General features: G+C 39.4%; 2 protein-coding genes across 2 annotated transcripts in view; one reads left to right on the plus strand and one right to left on the minus strand.

Moving 5' to 3' along the window:
• The window catches only part of ndor1 (NADPH dependent diflavin oxidoreductase 1), a 12,002-nt gene extending 1,718 nt beyond the window's left edge, over positions 1 to 10,284 (plus strand). The window contains exons 4-15 of the mRNA XM_060863198.1: positions 1,313 to 1,410; positions 1,806 to 1,904; positions 2,633 to 2,734; positions 3,144 to 3,347; positions 3,462 to 3,589; positions 3,795 to 4,012; positions 5,638 to 5,745; positions 6,965 to 7,079; positions 7,828 to 7,974; positions 8,077 to 8,195; positions 9,464 to 9,558; positions 9,707 to 10,284. Of these exons, the coding sequence (XP_060719181.1) occupies positions 1,313 to 1,410; positions 1,806 to 1,904; positions 2,633 to 2,734; positions 3,144 to 3,347; positions 3,462 to 3,589; positions 3,795 to 4,012; positions 5,638 to 5,745; positions 6,965 to 7,079; positions 7,828 to 7,974; positions 8,077 to 8,195; positions 9,464 to 9,558; positions 9,707 to 9,851 (1,578 nt within the window). The 3' untranslated portion in view covers positions 9,852 to 10,284. The remainder of the gene's footprint in view (positions 1 to 1,312; positions 1,411 to 1,805; positions 1,905 to 2,632; positions 2,735 to 3,143; positions 3,348 to 3,461; positions 3,590 to 3,794; positions 4,013 to 5,637; positions 5,746 to 6,964; positions 7,080 to 7,827; positions 7,975 to 8,076; positions 8,196 to 9,463; positions 9,559 to 9,706) is intronic.
• Positions 10,285 to 10,570: 286 nt separating this feature from the next.
• Positions 10,571 to 15,768, minus strand: ntmt1 (N-terminal Xaa-Pro-Lys N-methyltransferase 1). Its single transcript, XM_060863200.1, has 4 exons — positions 15,614 to 15,768; positions 13,125 to 13,291; positions 11,243 to 11,495; positions 10,571 to 11,160 (listed from the first exon to the last, which is right to left on the minus strand). Exons 2-4 carry the CDS (start codon positions 13,284 to 13,286, stop codon positions 10,904 to 10,906), a joined length of 672 nt encoding a protein of 223 aa, XP_060719183.1. The 5' UTR covers positions 13,287 to 13,291; positions 15,614 to 15,768; the 3' UTR covers positions 10,571 to 10,903.
• Positions 15,769 to 17,714: the final 1,946 nt, after the last annotated feature.

The raw sequence follows: 17,714 nt of genomic DNA on the forward strand, positions 1-17,714 counted from the left end.
TGAGGTCTGTTGTCAAAACTTCCAGAGATAGTTGTGTGTATGTGTAAACAGGAAATAATAATTCAGATCACCAGGCTACTCGTCTCCATGGTTAATGTTTTGGCAATGTAATGGTTTTGGCTTTTTCATTTTTGCTGTGGTGTTTCTGTAAAAATAAAAATAACCAAAACTGTTATTTTACCTAGGGAATTTTTTTTTATCCATCCTTTCACATGAACAGGTTTTAGATTAGCAGGGTTGCTAATGTTGGAGAGAGATGAGAGGCCTAGCCTCCGGAGAGAAACCTATTTATTCGGAAGACTAATGAATTAACTGTGGTGTAGCAAGTTTGCTATTTAATCTCTGATTTAAATATTAGTTATAGCTCACCCAAGTAGTAAACTAGATTAGATAACATTAGATAACATTAGATAACATTAGATAGGGGCAGTCATGGCCTAATGGTTAGAGAGTCTGACTCCTAACCCTAAGGTTGTGGGTTTGAGTCTCAGGCCGGCCACGACTGAGGTGCCCTTGAGCAAGGCACCGAACCCCCCAACTGCTCCCCGGGCGCCGCAGCATAAAAATGGCTGCCCACTGCTCCGGGTGTGTGTGTGTTCACTGCTGTGTGTGTGCACTTTGGATGGGTTAAATGCAGAGAACGAATTCTGAGTATGGGTCACCGTACTTAGCCGTAAGTCACTTCACTAAAAGAAACTAAAAAAAATAACCTTAAAGTAACAGATGATTTGATTAGACATTTGAGATATAATATATCAAATGTAGATCAAACAGCTAGCTCATAACATTTTAAATAAAGTAAGTGTAATCATATATTATATTGGTTAAAGTTATTTCATTTAAAAACTTAAAAAGTGACCATGTAAACTGAGTTTTTTTTTTAACTTGAACCTTGCTGGTTGAAGCAATTGAAACTTGCTGGTTGACAACAGCACCACCTGTCGGCTGGAAAAGGAACTGTTTATACAGCGGGGACATAAAACAAAAGCCTTATTAAAGTGTTTTGAGTGATTTGACTGCTTTCATCACGAACAGCTGGATTTCTAGTAATGACAGAATATATAAAAAGTCAGAAATTGTTTTATTTGTGAAGTGAAATGTGTTGAGTTTGAGATCATGGGCTTTTGACAGTAGAGTTCAACACCACCACTGCTTTAGACTGTTTAGTTAGGAAGGTGTTGGGTTGATATTGATGCTGTTAATGAAATCATTGTCACACTGTGTGGTTTATGAGCAGTGTTCATAACCTCATCTGATGTGTCAAACATGAGGAGGATCTGAGCTGCCGGTTAAAGCTGTTTTTTTCCTACAGAACTTCTGGCGGTTTCTGTTCAGGAAGTCCTTACCCTCGGGTTCGCTGTGTCGCCTAGACTATGCAGTGCTTGGCCTTGGTGACTCCTCATATCCTAAGTGAGATTTTACATGAAATTCACCTCACTGACTCACATATGTATTTACTACCCCCTGTCCCACATTTTATAAAGTTACAACCTGGACTGGAATTTATTGGAATTCACCAGTGAGATCTGTTCATTCTGACAGATCCTGAGCAATTTAAAAGGAATATTGAGACAAAAATTATCAGGATTTGGATGTGCAAAACTGATAGAGACAAGATGACAACCTATAATAATAGCCAAAAGTGGCTTGTACCAAATATTGACCCAGGGTGTGGTAATATTTATGGAAACAACTGTCTGCTTTAATTATGTGCACCAGACAACTTTTAAAACTTTGTCAAAATTGAGCTTGTCTATGGGAAATACATCCTGCTTAACGTCTTTTCCTATTCTTATACTTTCTAGGTTTAACTTTGTGGCTAAGAAGCTCCATAAGCGTCTGCTGCAGCTTGGTGCTAATGCGCTACTTTCGGTTGGCCTGGCAGATGATCAGCATGATCTAGGGTGAGAATCTTAATTGTTAGCAAAAAATGACACCATGACTCTTTACCCTTTCTGCTCCAGAGGTACTATACTATAACTGTCCCTGCACTCTGACCTCAACTCCCAAAGCTGGGATATGCAAAGAAAATAATTCTGATGTGCTGTAGTGTAATGTGTGGCCATAATTATGACTCTTTTTTATGAGCCTAACAAAACCTATCCTATTTTCTTAGATTTCTTCCACCTAACTCTATCTTCGGCATCCTCTACTCTCGCACCAATTACCTTCATGTCCTCATTTAACACATCCATATATTTCCTTTTTGGCCTTGACCTCTTGAAATCTTTACCAGATTGTCTAAAAGCCAAAGTAGTAACCGAGAACACCACAGGTCACTGCCATAGTGGCAGCTACAGTAGAAACAAATCCTCCCTTGCTGCCCACTTAGACCTTTGTCAAAACACACACATCATGAATGAAACTACAAATCACTCTTGAATCCTTTTGCCTTTTATGATCGCTAAGAAATAATTGAAGTGTGTTTGAATGTGCAGCTACAGACAGGTGTTCTTGCATCATTAAACATAAGAGCCAATCAGAGTCTAGTAGCCCAATACAGACATTTACTATTAGCATATTTTTATTTGTCTCAATGTTTTTCTGCATTACTGTTGTTGCCTAATGGTATTTCCTTCGTTAAGAAACATCTTATTCGTAAGTAGTAATGAGTGAGTTTTATGTTTTGCAGGCCGGATGGAGTGATCGATCCCTGGTTAAATTTGTTTTGGCAAAAGGCTCTGGCTCTTTATCCTCCACCGACTGACTTAAGCCCCTTTCGTGACGAAGATCCGTGAGTCTACTTTTTCATCTAAAGGAGACCTGTGTGATAAAGAGAGGTGTTTAATGTTTCTCTGGACAATGGCAGTTTAGCAGGATGGTATATGGATTAGAATAACTTTTTACTTGCTTCTTTAGTAGTTTGATCTGCTTCGTATCTCTGCACGCAGAAATGTGTTAGAGCTGTGTTTTAGACATTTACTGATAAAGCGATTATTTATACATAGCCCTGTTTAAATGACTACAAATGGTTTCTATTTAATAATAATAATAATAATAATAATAATAATAACAATAATAATAATCAATAAGCAATAGTCCCTCTCGTTCTTTGTATCACTGAGTGTTTAATGAGGAATGAAAGGAAAAAGAAAGATATGAGAAGGAGAAAGAATATAGCAGTTAGTCTGTGTTTTCTGCAGACTTCCTCCTCGATATGTTTTCCACTTCCTGGACGATGCTACAGAGAAGCCATTTATGAAGACCATGCTAGCAGATTGCCAGACCCTGCCCTCCTCATCCCACCCCTTCCCAGGACGAGTGGTGTTTAATCAGAGAGTAACTGCCTCTGGTCACTTCCAGGATGTGAGGCTTATCGAGTTTGACATCACAGGCTCAAACATCCAGTGAGTAGTAGGTCTGGGTTGGGGAGAAAATGTGGATCATCTGGAGGCAGCTTTCTCATACATTATTAAATGATAAAACCCCCAAAAATATTGTTTTATAAAACTGTTTGACAGATATAGTGCAGGTGATGTGGTGATGATGAGGCCGTGTAATTCCCCAGAAGATGTGGAGCTATTTTGCCAGCTACTGAGACTTGACCTTGACCATTACTTTGTGCTCAAACCTACAGATGATAACACAGGTGTGTGTGTGAGTGTGTGTGTGTGTGTGTGTGTGGTAGCTGTGCTTTAATGTGTGCTTAGAATGTTAAAACAGTTGATACAAATACACATCATTTTATGTCAATTGATTCTGTCTTATGCCTTTGAGCACTGATTTTGTCCTAATATTAGTAATCAGTTGTCATTATGTTGAGTAACTCAGTGTCTTTGTCTTGTCTCTCTCAGCTCCCGTCCCCACGCGTCTCCCTCAGCCGTGCTCCATCAGGTTTCTGGTGCAGGAGTTCTTGGACATCGCCGCAGTGCCGCGCCGCTCTTTTTTTGAACTGCTTGCTACATTCGCCACTAACGACCTGGAACGAGAGAAACTGGCTGAGTTCAGTTCAGCACAGGGTCAAAACGAGCTGCACAGTTACTGCAACAGGCCACGGCGCACGGCTCTGGAGGTAGAAGCCTCACTCACTGCTGTTTAATGTCTCTGTGAACTCATAAACATGGTATTTATATTTCTGAAGTTTACAGACCCTTTAAAACAAAGACTGTTGGCACACTGAATAACTGAACATTATTCATAACAGAACATGATTGCTAAGACTCCCTGAATATTAGCTAACGTAGCCCGTGTCAGTGGTGTGTGGGGATTGTATGTTCTTTGTTCTTCAGAGGTTTCCTCTAGGTATTTCGGCTTCCTCCCCAATCTAAAGACATGTATTATAGGCTGACTGGCATCCCTAAATTGTTCTGCATGTAAATGAGTGACACCCTGTCTTTGGCATCCCCTGCCTTGTGTCCAGAGTCCGCTGGGATATACTCCAGGCTTCCTGTGACCCTGGTGACCACAGCAAATGGATAGATGGCTTATTTTAACTGGTTTGACTTCTATTAATAAAACCACTGCGAATATAACAGTGCAGCTTAAGACTGAAATCCCCACACATATTGATCTGTGACAAATTCAAGCTAGTTTACCTGCAGTGAGGTGTCTGCTGAGCTGTTAGGGATGGCAGGAGAATGTGGTGATGTTTCCAGCTTTCATGGAGCCTGGCATGTTTAATGAAGGTACTGATGCCAAAGAGCTTCAGTTTTACAGATGGCTCGATTTACCAACAACCAACATCTAGTTTAGGCAAAGGAGCATTTCATTACATTTCTAATAAAACTCAGTGTTGTACTTTAAAATAGGAAAAGAATTTAAGTCAGCTGTATAAGATTGACAAGCTGTATAAGACTGATTTTGATTGACATCACGGAATTCAATTTATTAGTGCTTTTAACAATGGTCATAAGCAGCAATTTCTACATGCTACCGGATAAAACGAAGAAAAGTTAATGTCCTCATGGACACCATACTTTCACCTGTTCTGATGAAAGTTGGAAAATCTTTGAATATCCAACTTCTGAAATAATTAAAATTTTTAATTTCATTCAATTTTATTAGTATGCCACTTTTAACAATGGACAGCTTTACAGAAATATAAAAATTACACAGTTTAATCTTTATTTGATTAGTTAAACTTTAAACTAAACTAAATTTATGAGCAAGTCTCCAGAGGACATAATGACGAAGACACCTTGAGAGGAACCAGACTCAAAAGGGATCCCATCTTCATCTGGGTGACAGTGTGGAGTGTGACAATGTCCTTTCAAGTGGAGTTGTGTAACCAGGAGCTTTCGAACAACTTACATCCTTTTAGATCTGAAACTTATTTACAAGTCATTGTGATGCTACATTATGCCTGTATGTTTTTTCCACTTTTCTGTATGAACTGTAGTTCGTGTACTTTAAATAGAGAGGTTATTATTTCATGCACTGTTCTGGGAAAGTTCCTGTGATGCTGCAAACATTTACACAAACCCTGTATTTTGCAAATACAGACCTGACTTAAGCCCTCTAAATCCTCTCCATATAGAAAAAACTAAGCAGAGAAAATCTATTGGTTCTTAATAGTGTGTAATTAAAGGGTTCTTAATAGTGTGTAATTTTTCACTGTCTGCTGTTAGAGCACATTGAAAACATACACAAACCTCGGAGTTAAACACATCCCAGTCTGATTATCGTTCTTCCTGTTAGGTCCTGGCAGACTTCCCTCATACGACAGCCGAGCTGAACGTGAACTATCTGCTTGATTTGTTTCCTGAAATCCAGCCACGCTCGTTCTCCATAGCATCCTCTCTCCAGGTAATGCCCTGTCTGACCACTTACAATTTAGATTAAGTTCACGAACACAGACTCACCCAAACTGGACAGATAAAGCCTGGAAAAGATTTCCAGCTGCTCAGTTTGGGTGAGTTTTTGCCCACTAAAGCCTCAGATTCTTGCACGTGGTGAACAGGAGTGGAAACTGAAATGGTCTTCTGCTGTTGTAGCTCATTCATCTCAAGGTTTGTTGTGTTGCGAATGGTGATCACAGTTTTTTGATTATTTGAGTTGTTGTATTCATTTTTGTAGTGTCAGATTTTCTCTTACAAACAAGGTACAAGGAACAATGATGAAGACACCTTGAGTGGAACCAGACTCAATAGGGATCACTGTGATTAATCTCCTTTCAAGTTGAGCTTTTGAGTAACTTACCTTTAGATCTGAAAAATATAAATACGACTGTAATTTCTTCCACTTTTCTGTGTGAAATGTAGATCACGTAGGTCTTCCTAGTCCAAACTCAGCATGTTTCGTTCACCTACTGTACAGAATAGAGAGATTCTGATTTTACATTTACTGTTCTGGGAAAGTTCCTGTAATGCTGCGATTGTTTATACAGTACAAACACGCAACCTGCAGTGATGTCAGAGGATTAAAACATTTCGGGACATTTTGCTATTGGAAACAATAGTTTTACCTTCTTACTATCTAAATGACCTTGATGTGATTGATTTTATTGATGTACAGCACTTTGCAGTACTTTATAGGAATCTGGATATAGATTTAGAGGCCTAGAGCAAGCCAGAGGCAACAGTGGCAAGGAAAAGAGAATGCAGAGGAAACACAAAAAAGGAAAGACAGGATACATGATGGATCGGTACGTGTGCAGTGAAGAAGGCCGCGCTCTCAGACAAAAGAAACAATACAGAATCAAGGCCACAGAGTGTCATTAATATAAGTAGCCTGTCCGTGCTCTTACACACAACCCCATTGAAGTGCTACGTCTCGGCTGAGTGCGTGTCTGAATATTTCTGCACGAGATAACCGAATTCTGTTCAGCTTCTAATGTTCGAGCTGCTCTGCTTTTAGCTGTAACTTTTTTCCCCCGAAAGCGAATTATTTAGACTAAAGATAGATTTAAGTGATTGATCAGAGCGATGTACAATGTAAGGACCTCTTTAGTCTGTTTGCAGGAAATTTGTTTGTGAGGTAAAGAAAGCTATTGAGTTTTTAAAGGTATCAACTCTAAAATCTCCAGGCTCATCCTAATCGGATCCAGATCTTGGTGGCTGTGGTGAAATATAAAACCAAACTTCACAAGCCACGGAAAGGCCTCTGCTCCTCCTGGCTGGCATCTCTAACCACTTCTCATGGTAGGAATAAACAGAATATACATAAATACATTTTAATGAGCAGAACGTCTCGTAAATATTACTGGAAGTATTCAGTACTCTTCAGTCTTCATAATAGTTATTAAACGGTCGTAATACATTTAAATTTGAATATAACATTCATCCTCTGTTAAAAAAAAACTAATCTTGAATCCATCCTCCAGAATGATGCTGCTGATATGAGTTGAACTGGATCTTTTATTTGTCATTATTGTGTTAACCTTTCTAGGGTTGTTTTAGGGTACCATGTTATGTACCGTAGATTCTGTATGTGGTAAATAACAGCTTTTATTGACCTGAATTAGTGATGAATGATGGCAGAATTTTTTTTTGTGTCCCAATCAGCTCCCTTACGTGATAAGTCAGTAAATCATGTACACAATTCTGGACACGTAACACAACGCTCAGTACACAATGGAACACTGATGATCACACAAGCGTTTCTGCCAGGGTTAGTTAGTGGATGTAAAAAAATAAATTAAAAAAATGATTAACACTCAAGTTTTTAGACTCAAACAAACGTGAATTATTTTCTGGCTTTTGTGGTGGTGCATTGTGGGATTTTTAAGGATTGCACATTCGAATGCACTAGAAGGATTTCATGATTGAGAAATCCTTTAACTTTCTGACAACCATACAAGAGAACTGATTGAGACGCATCATTCGTTTTTACAGCTAAACCCTTTTTTATTATTTATTAACTCTTTTTTTTTTTATTATTATTATTTAGGTGAAGTTTGTGTGCCTTTATGGGTGAAGAAGGGTTGCCTGAAGTTCCCTCAGGACCCTGAGAGCCCTGTGATAATGGTAGGACCTGGAACAGGAGTAGCTCCGTTCAGAGCAGCTATACAGCAGAGAATAGCTGAAGGAAAGACAGGTGAACATGTCCTGGCTAATCAGCTGCTTTTGGGTTAAGAGGAAACTTCTAATCTATGGAACTGTAACCGAGCACTCTTGTCTGCGTTCTCTTCTGTCACAGCGAATGTCCTGTTCTTTGGCTGCCGCTCTGAGTCCAAAGACTTCTACTGTCGTGATGAATGGGAGCAGAAAATCCAGGCAGGTCACATGACCCTGTTCACAGCCTTCTCCAGAGACCAGGTGAATATCAGTTTGAACAGGATATCCAGTTTGTTTAAACAATGCATCCCAAGAACTAAATATGTAGATATAACAACACAATTTAGATCAATAAATATTATAGTTAGGATTTAGCCTAAGGACGTGTTTATATTCTGTTAATCATATATTTAAGTGATAAAAAGTAATTGAGGAGGTTATCTATTGGTTCTTTTTTTAAATACATTAATAGTACTTGACTTTTAATACTGTAGAACTGCTGTAAGTAAAACAGTCATCAGTCAACTGCAGCATTATTTACACGGTTGCAAAGATATTAGGTTTTGAAATTCTCAAAATTGACCTTTACAGCGTTTTTACAGACAGCGTTGTCCTGAGTGATTTACAGAAGTGCTGTGACGTCTCTATCAGTAAATATCCTGAGACTGGTTCAGTAGTTCACAGACTAAAAGAACCATCTGTCTCAAAATCTTTTGGGAGCTAATATTGCAAGTTAATCATACAAACAACACAATAGCTAATTTAAGTTCCTCAGGAAGAGGTCGGTCTTTGACATCGTTTAAAGATTGTCAGTGACTCCAGAAAGAGTCTAGATGCAGGTTTTCCCTTGTATGGTAGGATCAGGTGAGCAGTGCTGAAGGATTGGCAGGATCCTGGTGCAGTGCAGTGTGGGGTGAGTGCTGGTCCAATTTTGGCTTTGTAGGCAAGCGTCAGTGTTTTGTGTTCAATGGGGCGATGTGGAAGAACATCTAAAGGTTGAAAACAAGTCATATAGCTGCATTCAAATGGTACTCAGAGGCAGATCTGCCGAGAGCGAGGTATAGTAGTCTAGACCCAAAATGACAAGGGACTGATCATGAACCTGAGTATGTGAATAAAAGTGGACAAATTGTTCTGAATAGTTAGAGGTGATATCAGCATGAGTAGATGTGTCAGATTAGCTATGTGAGCAGGACTTTGAAAGTATTTTTTACATCGCCGAATTTGCTCATTGTAAAATTACGCTGGTCAGGCCACTGATTGAGGCAGTTTTGCAAGCTTGTGCTCATCTTGAAGATCGATGGCATCATGAATTTTGTACCAGACACCAGGATATTTCAGCTCAAAGCATAGCTAAATGCATTCACGGTTTGAATTGAAGCAGGTGTCCACATGTACTAACCGAAGAATATAAACAATACTGCGATATTCTGTATATTATAGTGAACACGTCCAACCTTCTGAATTGGCTTTGCAATGAGGTACGGTATCAAAAGCATCATCATCACCATCATCGTGTTTTTATGCAGGAGGATAAAGTCTATGTTCAGCACAGAGTAAAGGAACAGGCCAAGCTGCTGTGGGATCTGATTGTGAACAAGAATGCATTCTTCTACATAGCAGGGTAGGTTATGGCTTTAATATGGTATGTTATGTTTTTTAATATTAATACAAGATCAAATCTGCAGATTTAGTTAAAAAAATGAAAGTCTTGCCGTATTATAGCTTACATGTATGTTTACGTGAATTATAACAGCTCTTTCTGTGCTCAGGAACGCCAAGCAGATGCCCACAGCAGTGTGTGATGCACTGAAGGAGGTTTTTCAGCAGATGGGAGGTGTGACCGAGAGCCAGGCTCAGGATATGCTGGACACCATGGAGAAAAGCGGTCACTTCCAGAGTGAAACCTGGTCCTGATCAGCACATGTAGACATGCATACTGTATTCAGGGCAAACATGGACTTCAGTGGCAAACCTGTTTATTGATGTTATGCAGCTGAGGACAAGTCTTATAGATTGAGGCTAGAGTTTGACTCTAACGGAAAATTCTCTTAAAATCACTGATACAAAGGACTGCAGAGGGCTCTAAACATGACATGCTACATACAAAGCCTTCTGTTCCTGGTTATTTATTAAGTGAGTAAACAAGAAGCCAAAATGTTTTCCACAATGCCTCTCTGAAATCACCATTAGTTCCATTAGATCACGCTTTGTTCTTGTGTGTAAACAGATTCAGTTCTAACATGTCCAGTATTTTTGGTGCTGATCCAGAAGTGGACTAGGAAAGGACCAAGTTATGCAAAATAAAGCTGCACTATTCTGCTGCAGCTCCAGTATGTTATAAATAAAAGCCAAGAGACTTGGTTTGCTTTTAAATTTGGGATTAGATCATGGGACATCATACCAAATCTTGGTTGGTTCAATCTTGGATGATGAATATCTACACTAGTGTAGAGAGAATTGTGTAAATTCTTGACACTTTTCTTGAATTCAGCCCAAAATTATTGTTTATATTTATATTAATTAATTAATTAATTAATTTAACAAAATTATTTTTTATGGGTCTTGGCAGCAAAAAAAAACAGTACAACTATTTTTTGCAAAGCTATTTATGTATTCAAAATGCAGTCATTCAAACACAATACATGCACATGAATATGTATCTTAATAACTTACATACAAACCAGACAGTCACAAACAGAGTTAGGATCAAAATTCACATTGGCTCAACCGTCCTGCGAGTAATTACAGACCAGAGAACATTTGGATATCTTAAAAGTGTAAAACTAAGTCTGTGCTCCCTGATAGTGTAGTCCCAGGCTCTGGGTGCAAATCAGACCTTGAGAACTGCAGACCCTTAATCCAGGCACATAACCATTTCACTGTGTTCCAACCTGATGCATTATTAAAAATGGCAGGATGAAATAACCGTGTGTGGAGTAAATATCATGTATTTCTCTCAAAACGTTCTATCTAAGAGCTAGTATGTGGACCTGGTAGATTTCCTCAGGGAAGTTCTGCTGCTGTTCCTCATGGACGATGCTGAGTCCAGCTCTGGCCACTATGCGGCGCAATAAGGGCAGGTCTCTGCACACACTGCTGTCCACCTCATCAGGGACGACGCCTTCGTATGCCACGTTATCCTTCACAACGATCAGGCCATCAGGACGCAGAGCACTGCGGCATCGTCTGAGGAACTCCGCCAGATGATCGTCAGTCAAGTGACCTGGACAGATCATAATTTAAAGTTAGCGTGAACTTTTAGAACCACGTGTTTTAAGTCTTACTACAAATGGACTCTAGCATACCGATGACCCACTGGATCCAGATGATGTCGTAACGATCCGGCTGAGGCTGGAAATCCTGCAGGCCGCAGCAGAAGTAGTTCTCCACTCGTTTGGCCTCTTCACCCAGGTAGGAGCGCGCTTTGTCCAGGAACTCCTGCGTCACGTCTACCAAGTCCACGGTACGGAATAACGGCAAGAGAAGGCGCTTGGTGATGCGGCCGATTCCTGCGCCACAGTCCAGAGCACAGCCTGGTCTCGTCTTACCTTTGCCCTCCTGTAGACAGGAGACATCATGAAAAATGAATTGAATGATCATTAATGTAACTTGGCAAGTGAAAGCTGCAGTGTGTTGGCATGTTCTGTCACCTAAATAATAATTACATAAGCAATTACAAGGCTAATATTCACGCTAGTTGCTTAGTTCCATTCAAAAATATAATCTAGGGAAATAGATAGAAAGGAGCTGGAGGCTTTGGTCTATCAAGACTAAAACTTAACACCACAAAAACGGTTTCTTTCCATCTGCATCATCAACAATATCCAGGACCCACCATGCTCTCTTATGCACCTCCCTGGACATTAACGTGCAACCCACTTTGTTTCTTGTGTGTTACATTAACACACTCATTGACACACTTTAACCCCACACTGCACCTTCTTACCTCAAACTGGCACTAATGGGCACTTTATTCCTTTACCAGTACACCAAGACGTTCCTTGTATGTGTAGAACCACAACATTGGCTATAAAAGTGTTTCTGATTTTGAACATAACATATGTTAATCCCTAGCAGCACTTTTGTCCTTATTTTAGTTTGACATGCTGTTTTTAAATGTAAATGTATTTTACTACAAGCTAAATACTAAATGTTTGATATTTATTACTACAGTATGAAGGTGTGATTCTACAGTCTTCTACGCTTTTGACGCTACATTCAATTAGACCATATATTTCAAAATTACATTCATTACCCAGAGGCTAATTTGACTCATGACTCAAATGCTGGCAAGCATTCTACTTTAATCTCTGTCTCACTGGTGAATTAGCTGTGTGGTCTGTTTCCGTGCTTGGGCAGCACGAGCCTGGGCATTGTAATATGAATGACGAAGGTGGACAGCCCCCAACGCCATGATCTGTGCGAGTGGTGCAGAGGAGCCAGTCGTCCAAATATGGCACCACCCTGACACCATTTGCATCTCAAACACTTGTGACACTAGAGGGAGGCTGAAAGATAAACTTTCAACTGGAATGCCTTTCCTTGAAAGGCAAATCTGAAAAAGTACACATCCTTCGTGGATGGAAATAGACGTCATCCTGATACAGCGACGTGAACCAGTCCTGTTCCGGATGCCTAGCTTCTCATAGCTTTAATCAAACAGAAACCATCATCCTTAGAGAAAGTACTCTTTGTTCCGATTCTTTATGAAAAGCTCACCATCTAGGGCTCACACAAAGCCAACAACCAAGCTAGGAATGGGAATGATGGGTAGAGTTTAGCAGACCTAAAGATACAGCGTGGTCAGACTGCAGGGCTGTACTGGGGTCACCCATTTCCAGTATCTTGTTGACAAATGGTCCATCTAGCAGCTCTGACACACAAGACAATTTATACACATCCCCATATGGCAGAGATGCTAAATCTTCCTGTTGCCATTACTCACCAAGAACCTTCTAATCTCTCAAGATATGATGTCTTAAAACCATATGGGACAATGTGGCTACAAAGTCAAGCACTTGTCCTTATCTAGCAGAAGCATAGAACAGGAACTTTTGGTTTTGATTGCAAACCTGGAAATCACAAGCAATTTTATTTTTCTAAATAATGTCACTCGCTCACGTTTACATATAATTCTGCAGGGTTACACAGGAAACACTCCAGAGCATAGAAACAGTGGACTCTCACCCCAAGGAATTTCTGCAGAAACTTTTTGGAACCGTTGATGTCGATGCTGGAAATGCTGCCATAACCTCCTAGCATTCCATCCACAGTGGGCGGGATGTCCTTCCAGTACTGCTCCGCCTTCACGTAAAAGGAGGTCACGTCCTCAGTCATGTGATCCTCCATCCTCTCTGAACGTATAATAAACGCAAAAGATCATTAGCCTTTCCTGCTGAGATGAGATGTGTGTAGGGAAACCGGGTCCACATCTGATTCATGTCTGACATATCATACAAGAGTTTGTGATATTAGCAGTTAGCAGTCCAAAATGTCTACTAATGTATTTTAGTAGTTTCTAGGCTACTACTTGAACCGCCTACTGTTGACAGAACATTTGAGTCGTGTGGTGCGTATTTATGTCTTACACTCAACACCTAAAGGCACTGTATAAAAGATCCAAAGGAAGCTGTGCTATAGCTTCACTTACTAAATAGGGCACAGGAACCACTATTTCACTGGCTAACTGGCTAGCGAGCATGAAGCCATTTGAAATTCAACAAATGAAATTTTACACCTTGTTGAAGGACTCACTAGGGATCACTCATCACCACCAGGCAACTCTAAATCTGGCTTTACTTGCCCTGGCTTCAGCTGTCATCACTTCTCCTATAACCAGAGGTCAAAAAGAGACATGACAACCGACAGAAACCTGAACCAGTAAACGCTTCAGAAAAAGTGACCTCCAATCGAACAGTTTTATCCAGGATCATTTTCAGTACATCATTAGCTAGATCTCCCCATCTAATCCTGGCATGAATGTATAACAGACTTAAGCTAACTAACAATGTTTAGCTAACTACAGTCTCCTCTGAAAGTATTGGAACAGCGAGCCAATTCTTATGTTTTTGCTCTACATCAAATACATTTGAGATAGAGACTAAAAGATGAATTTCATCTTTAATTTCCTGATATTAACATCTTGATGTGTTGAACGTGAACATGGTGCCTCTGTGTGCAAATCAGTCCATTTTTAGGTGAGTAATAGTATAGGAACAAAAAGTCTCAAAGTAAATGACATTTATATCTCTGGCTTGCATTAGCTGTACTAAGCCAGACGTTCACGGACATCACCAAACTGTTGCCTTCAGCTTCCTTGATTTGTTTGTTTTAAAGGGTTTCTCACATCAGGCTCCTCTTCAGGAGATACAATTCTGATCAACTGGGTTTTCTGTTTTGTTGGCAGTGTGTTTTAAGTCATTATCTTGCTGCGTCATGAAGTTCCTTTCAGTTAGGTAGGATGTATTTCTTATGATTGCAAATCGCCAGACAGAATGTTGTCTGTAGCGTTCTGAAATCATTCTGTGGTTACTATCATGAGTTCCAACATCAATATCGATTAATGTTTCTGTTCCAAAAGCAGCCATGCAAGTCCAAGTCATGATGCCACCTCCACCATGTTTGACCAATGAGCTTGTAAGTTTTAGATCATGAACAGATCCTTTCTTTCTCCAAACTCTGGCCTTTCCATCACTTTGGTAGAGGACAATCTTGGTTCCAGAACATTTATTTTTCCATCTCTGTTGAAGGTTTATGAAATGAACCAATTTATAGTTGGTAAAACCCATTTATGGGTCATTTCTTTGTGAATTCTAATCTGGTCTTTGCGTCTTGCTTCTACAGTTCAGCTCTGAAAGTCATCTCTGTATGGAAGTTTGATGCAATGTGGAAGTATTTGGTGACGTCACCTACTGTGTTTTTAGGTTTTTCTCCACAACTCTCAAAATCTTTCTGTCATCAAATGCCATTGTTTTCTTTGGCTGATCTGTTCAGTGCCTGAGTGTTAGTACACCAGTTTCTTTCTTTCTCAGGACATTCCAAATAGTACTTTCTAGACCAAGTGCTTGTGCAAGGTATCTGAATAATTGTCCTTTTCTCAGCTTCAGGATGACTTCCTTTTCTCCCACAGACAGCTCTCTGGTCTTCGTGTTGGTTTATCGGTTTTTAATAACACATGCAATAATCACATTAAAACCCAGGGGCCAAACCATGTCATCTACATGTAAATATCAGTAAATAAAAGCATAAATTCTGATATATCACCTCAAGTCCAAATGTCTGTAGTGTTTATCAAAAACTCTAAAAAAAAATAAAAATAAAAATAAATAAAAATGTAAAAAATAATAAATAAAAAAATGGACATTAAGAACATTTATTATTCAGTAAGACAAACATTCAATTTTATTTCACTAACAATGAGACTTATATAGGAAAAATATTGTTTGAGACTAAAGAATAAGATATTTAGCACAAACAACTCAGTAGTTAGATGTAACTGTAATAAACTCACAGCACGTTTAGGACATAATTCATCACAGCCACGTGTTGATAAAAACGACTAGTTACTTATCTAAAGCTACAGCTAACAAGTCAAGCTACCCTAACTAACGTATTCGAAATCCAATTTTATTTCTTCAAATTTCTAAAATACAATCCCCGAACTAACCCACGCTTACCTAGTTTTCCTGTGGCTTCATGCGCTCATAAATTCTCGCACCCTAAAATTAGGACATGACCCAACTCAGCTGCACTTCACCACTACCACTAGTTACCACTTTTCCCAACCATATTGGAACAATCACGTCATCTGCGCTGCGATTGGCTGATAGTCCATGTTTGTTCTCTGTGATTGGATAAATGAGTCACACTCACTGTAATGGCCAATAGGCTGTTCTGGGAGAACGGTTGACTATATGAATACGGGCGGGGAAAAAAATACGTCATTTCCTTACTTGGATTCTGTAACGCTTCCTTTTTTTTAAATGTCTCCCTCTTGTGGTGTGTTGTTGACTCATTATCTTCCAAACTTCCTGACCCTAGAAGCGGGCATTTTGTCTATTAATCAATTTTAAGTATATCTGCTAATAAGCTAATGCTAACGAGCTAATGCTAAATAGTTAAATTGTCTAAATTAACTGAGTGTGTTAAAGGGATAAAAGATTAGACGAGCTGTAATTTTTTGTTGTTAAACTCCGATAAGACAGAAATACTACTTATCGGTCCAAAAACCAGTACACAGAAGCTCTCACACTTACACTTCCATTTAGAGGGATGTACTTTTACTAGTAGCTCAACCGTGAAAGACCTGGGCGTTCTATTATACAGCAACTTGTCTTTAAAATTATATTGCACATACCACAAAAACAGACTTCTTCCACCTTAGAAATACTGCCAAGCTAAGAAACATCTTGTCTGTATCTGATGCTGAGAAGCTAGTTCATGCATTCATGACCTCTAGACTAGACTATTGTAATGCATTACTAGGTGGTTGTCCTGCATCTTTAATAAATAGTCTACAAGAAAATATCATATAACCCCAATCCTATCATCTCTACATTGGCTACCTGTTAAGTTTAGAATTGATTACAAACTACTGCTACTTACGTACAAGGCCACGTACATGTTACAATCCTTCCTGTTCTCTGAGATCACAAAACTCAGGACTTCTTGTAGTTCCCAGAATATCAAAATCTACTAAAGGTGGTAGAGCGTTTTCTTATTTAGCGCCCAAACTTTGGAATAGTCTTTCTGATAGTGTTCGGGGCTCAGACACACTTTCCCAGTTTAAATGTAGATTAAAAACTCATATCTTTAGTCAGGCATATGCATAATATATCCCATAATCTTGTGCTCTAATACATGCACATTACCATATACTGCTTGCTAATATTATAAACAGCAGCTACGCTAACTCCTCTCCAATGCTTCTCTCTTTCTACCGATCCCGAGGCATCCAGATATTTGAATTTGAATTTAATGTATAATCACATGTGTGTGTAATTTTTACTGTAGAGCTACAAAGAGCTACAAAGGTGATCAACTACTGACTGTTGAAAACAGTGGTGATCAGTAATTGTTAAGAACATCTCAGTCAGGTGGTGACTGAAACTGCTCTTTCAACTCATATAACCATTTTGGTATCTTAGGAGAGCCATATCAAGGGTAAGGCAGCTGCTCACTATATTTGTCATGAGGAAATAAAACCAAGAAAGGGGTCTAAAGAAGGGTCAAATCTAGGTTAAAAAAAATTGAACAATTGTTGGCACACTGCCCAAACCATATGTTTACTATATCAGTCAAGGACTTTTGACATGACAGGACTGGGCTGAGCAGTATAGTGATCATTAGATTTAACCTCATGACTTTCTGAGCAGTAACACTGGCAGCACTGTTATTATAGCTGATTACCTCACCTGCATTATCATCTGAGACCAATCAGGAATTTACCACGAGGTAAATAGAGAGTCTATTTTAGGAACACCAGAGTCTGAGCCATGAATGAGATACATGTCCATCACATGATACCAGTCACACACATTCATACCCAATTTATCACAGCCAATCCACCTATTGACATGTTTTGGGGAGGTGAGAGGAAACTTGCAAACCCAGAGGAAACACACATAGACACAGAGAGAACATGCACAACTGCATACAGACAGTAACTCAAGCTCAGGTTCAAACCAGTGACCTGGGAGATGGGAGGCAGCAATAGTTCTTCCTGTGCTACATATTAAACTACATCAAATATATCATTATCATTCACCTTGCTGGCTG

The sequence above is a fragment of the Tachysurus vachellii genome, chromosome 26 (assembly GCF_030014155.1).
Source record: "Tachysurus vachellii isolate PV-2020 chromosome 26, HZAU_Pvac_v1, whole genome shotgun sequence".
NCBI lineage: Eukaryota > Metazoa > Chordata > Actinopteri > Siluriformes > Bagridae > Tachysurus > Tachysurus vachellii.

Coding starts and splice junctions, on each gene's coding strand:
- ntmt1 (XM_060863200.1), bottom strand. CDS start 13,286: ATGGAGGATCACATGACTGAGGACGTGACCTCCTTTTACGTGAAGGCG. Junction 11,496..13,124: donor TTCTGCAGAAATTCCTTGGG/GTGAGAGTCCAC, acceptor TCCTGTCTACAG/GAGGGCAAAGGTAAGACGAG. Junction 11,161..11,242: donor CTGGATCCAGTGGGTCATCG/GTATGCTAGAGT, acceptor TGATCTGTCCAG/GTCACTTGACTGACGATCAT.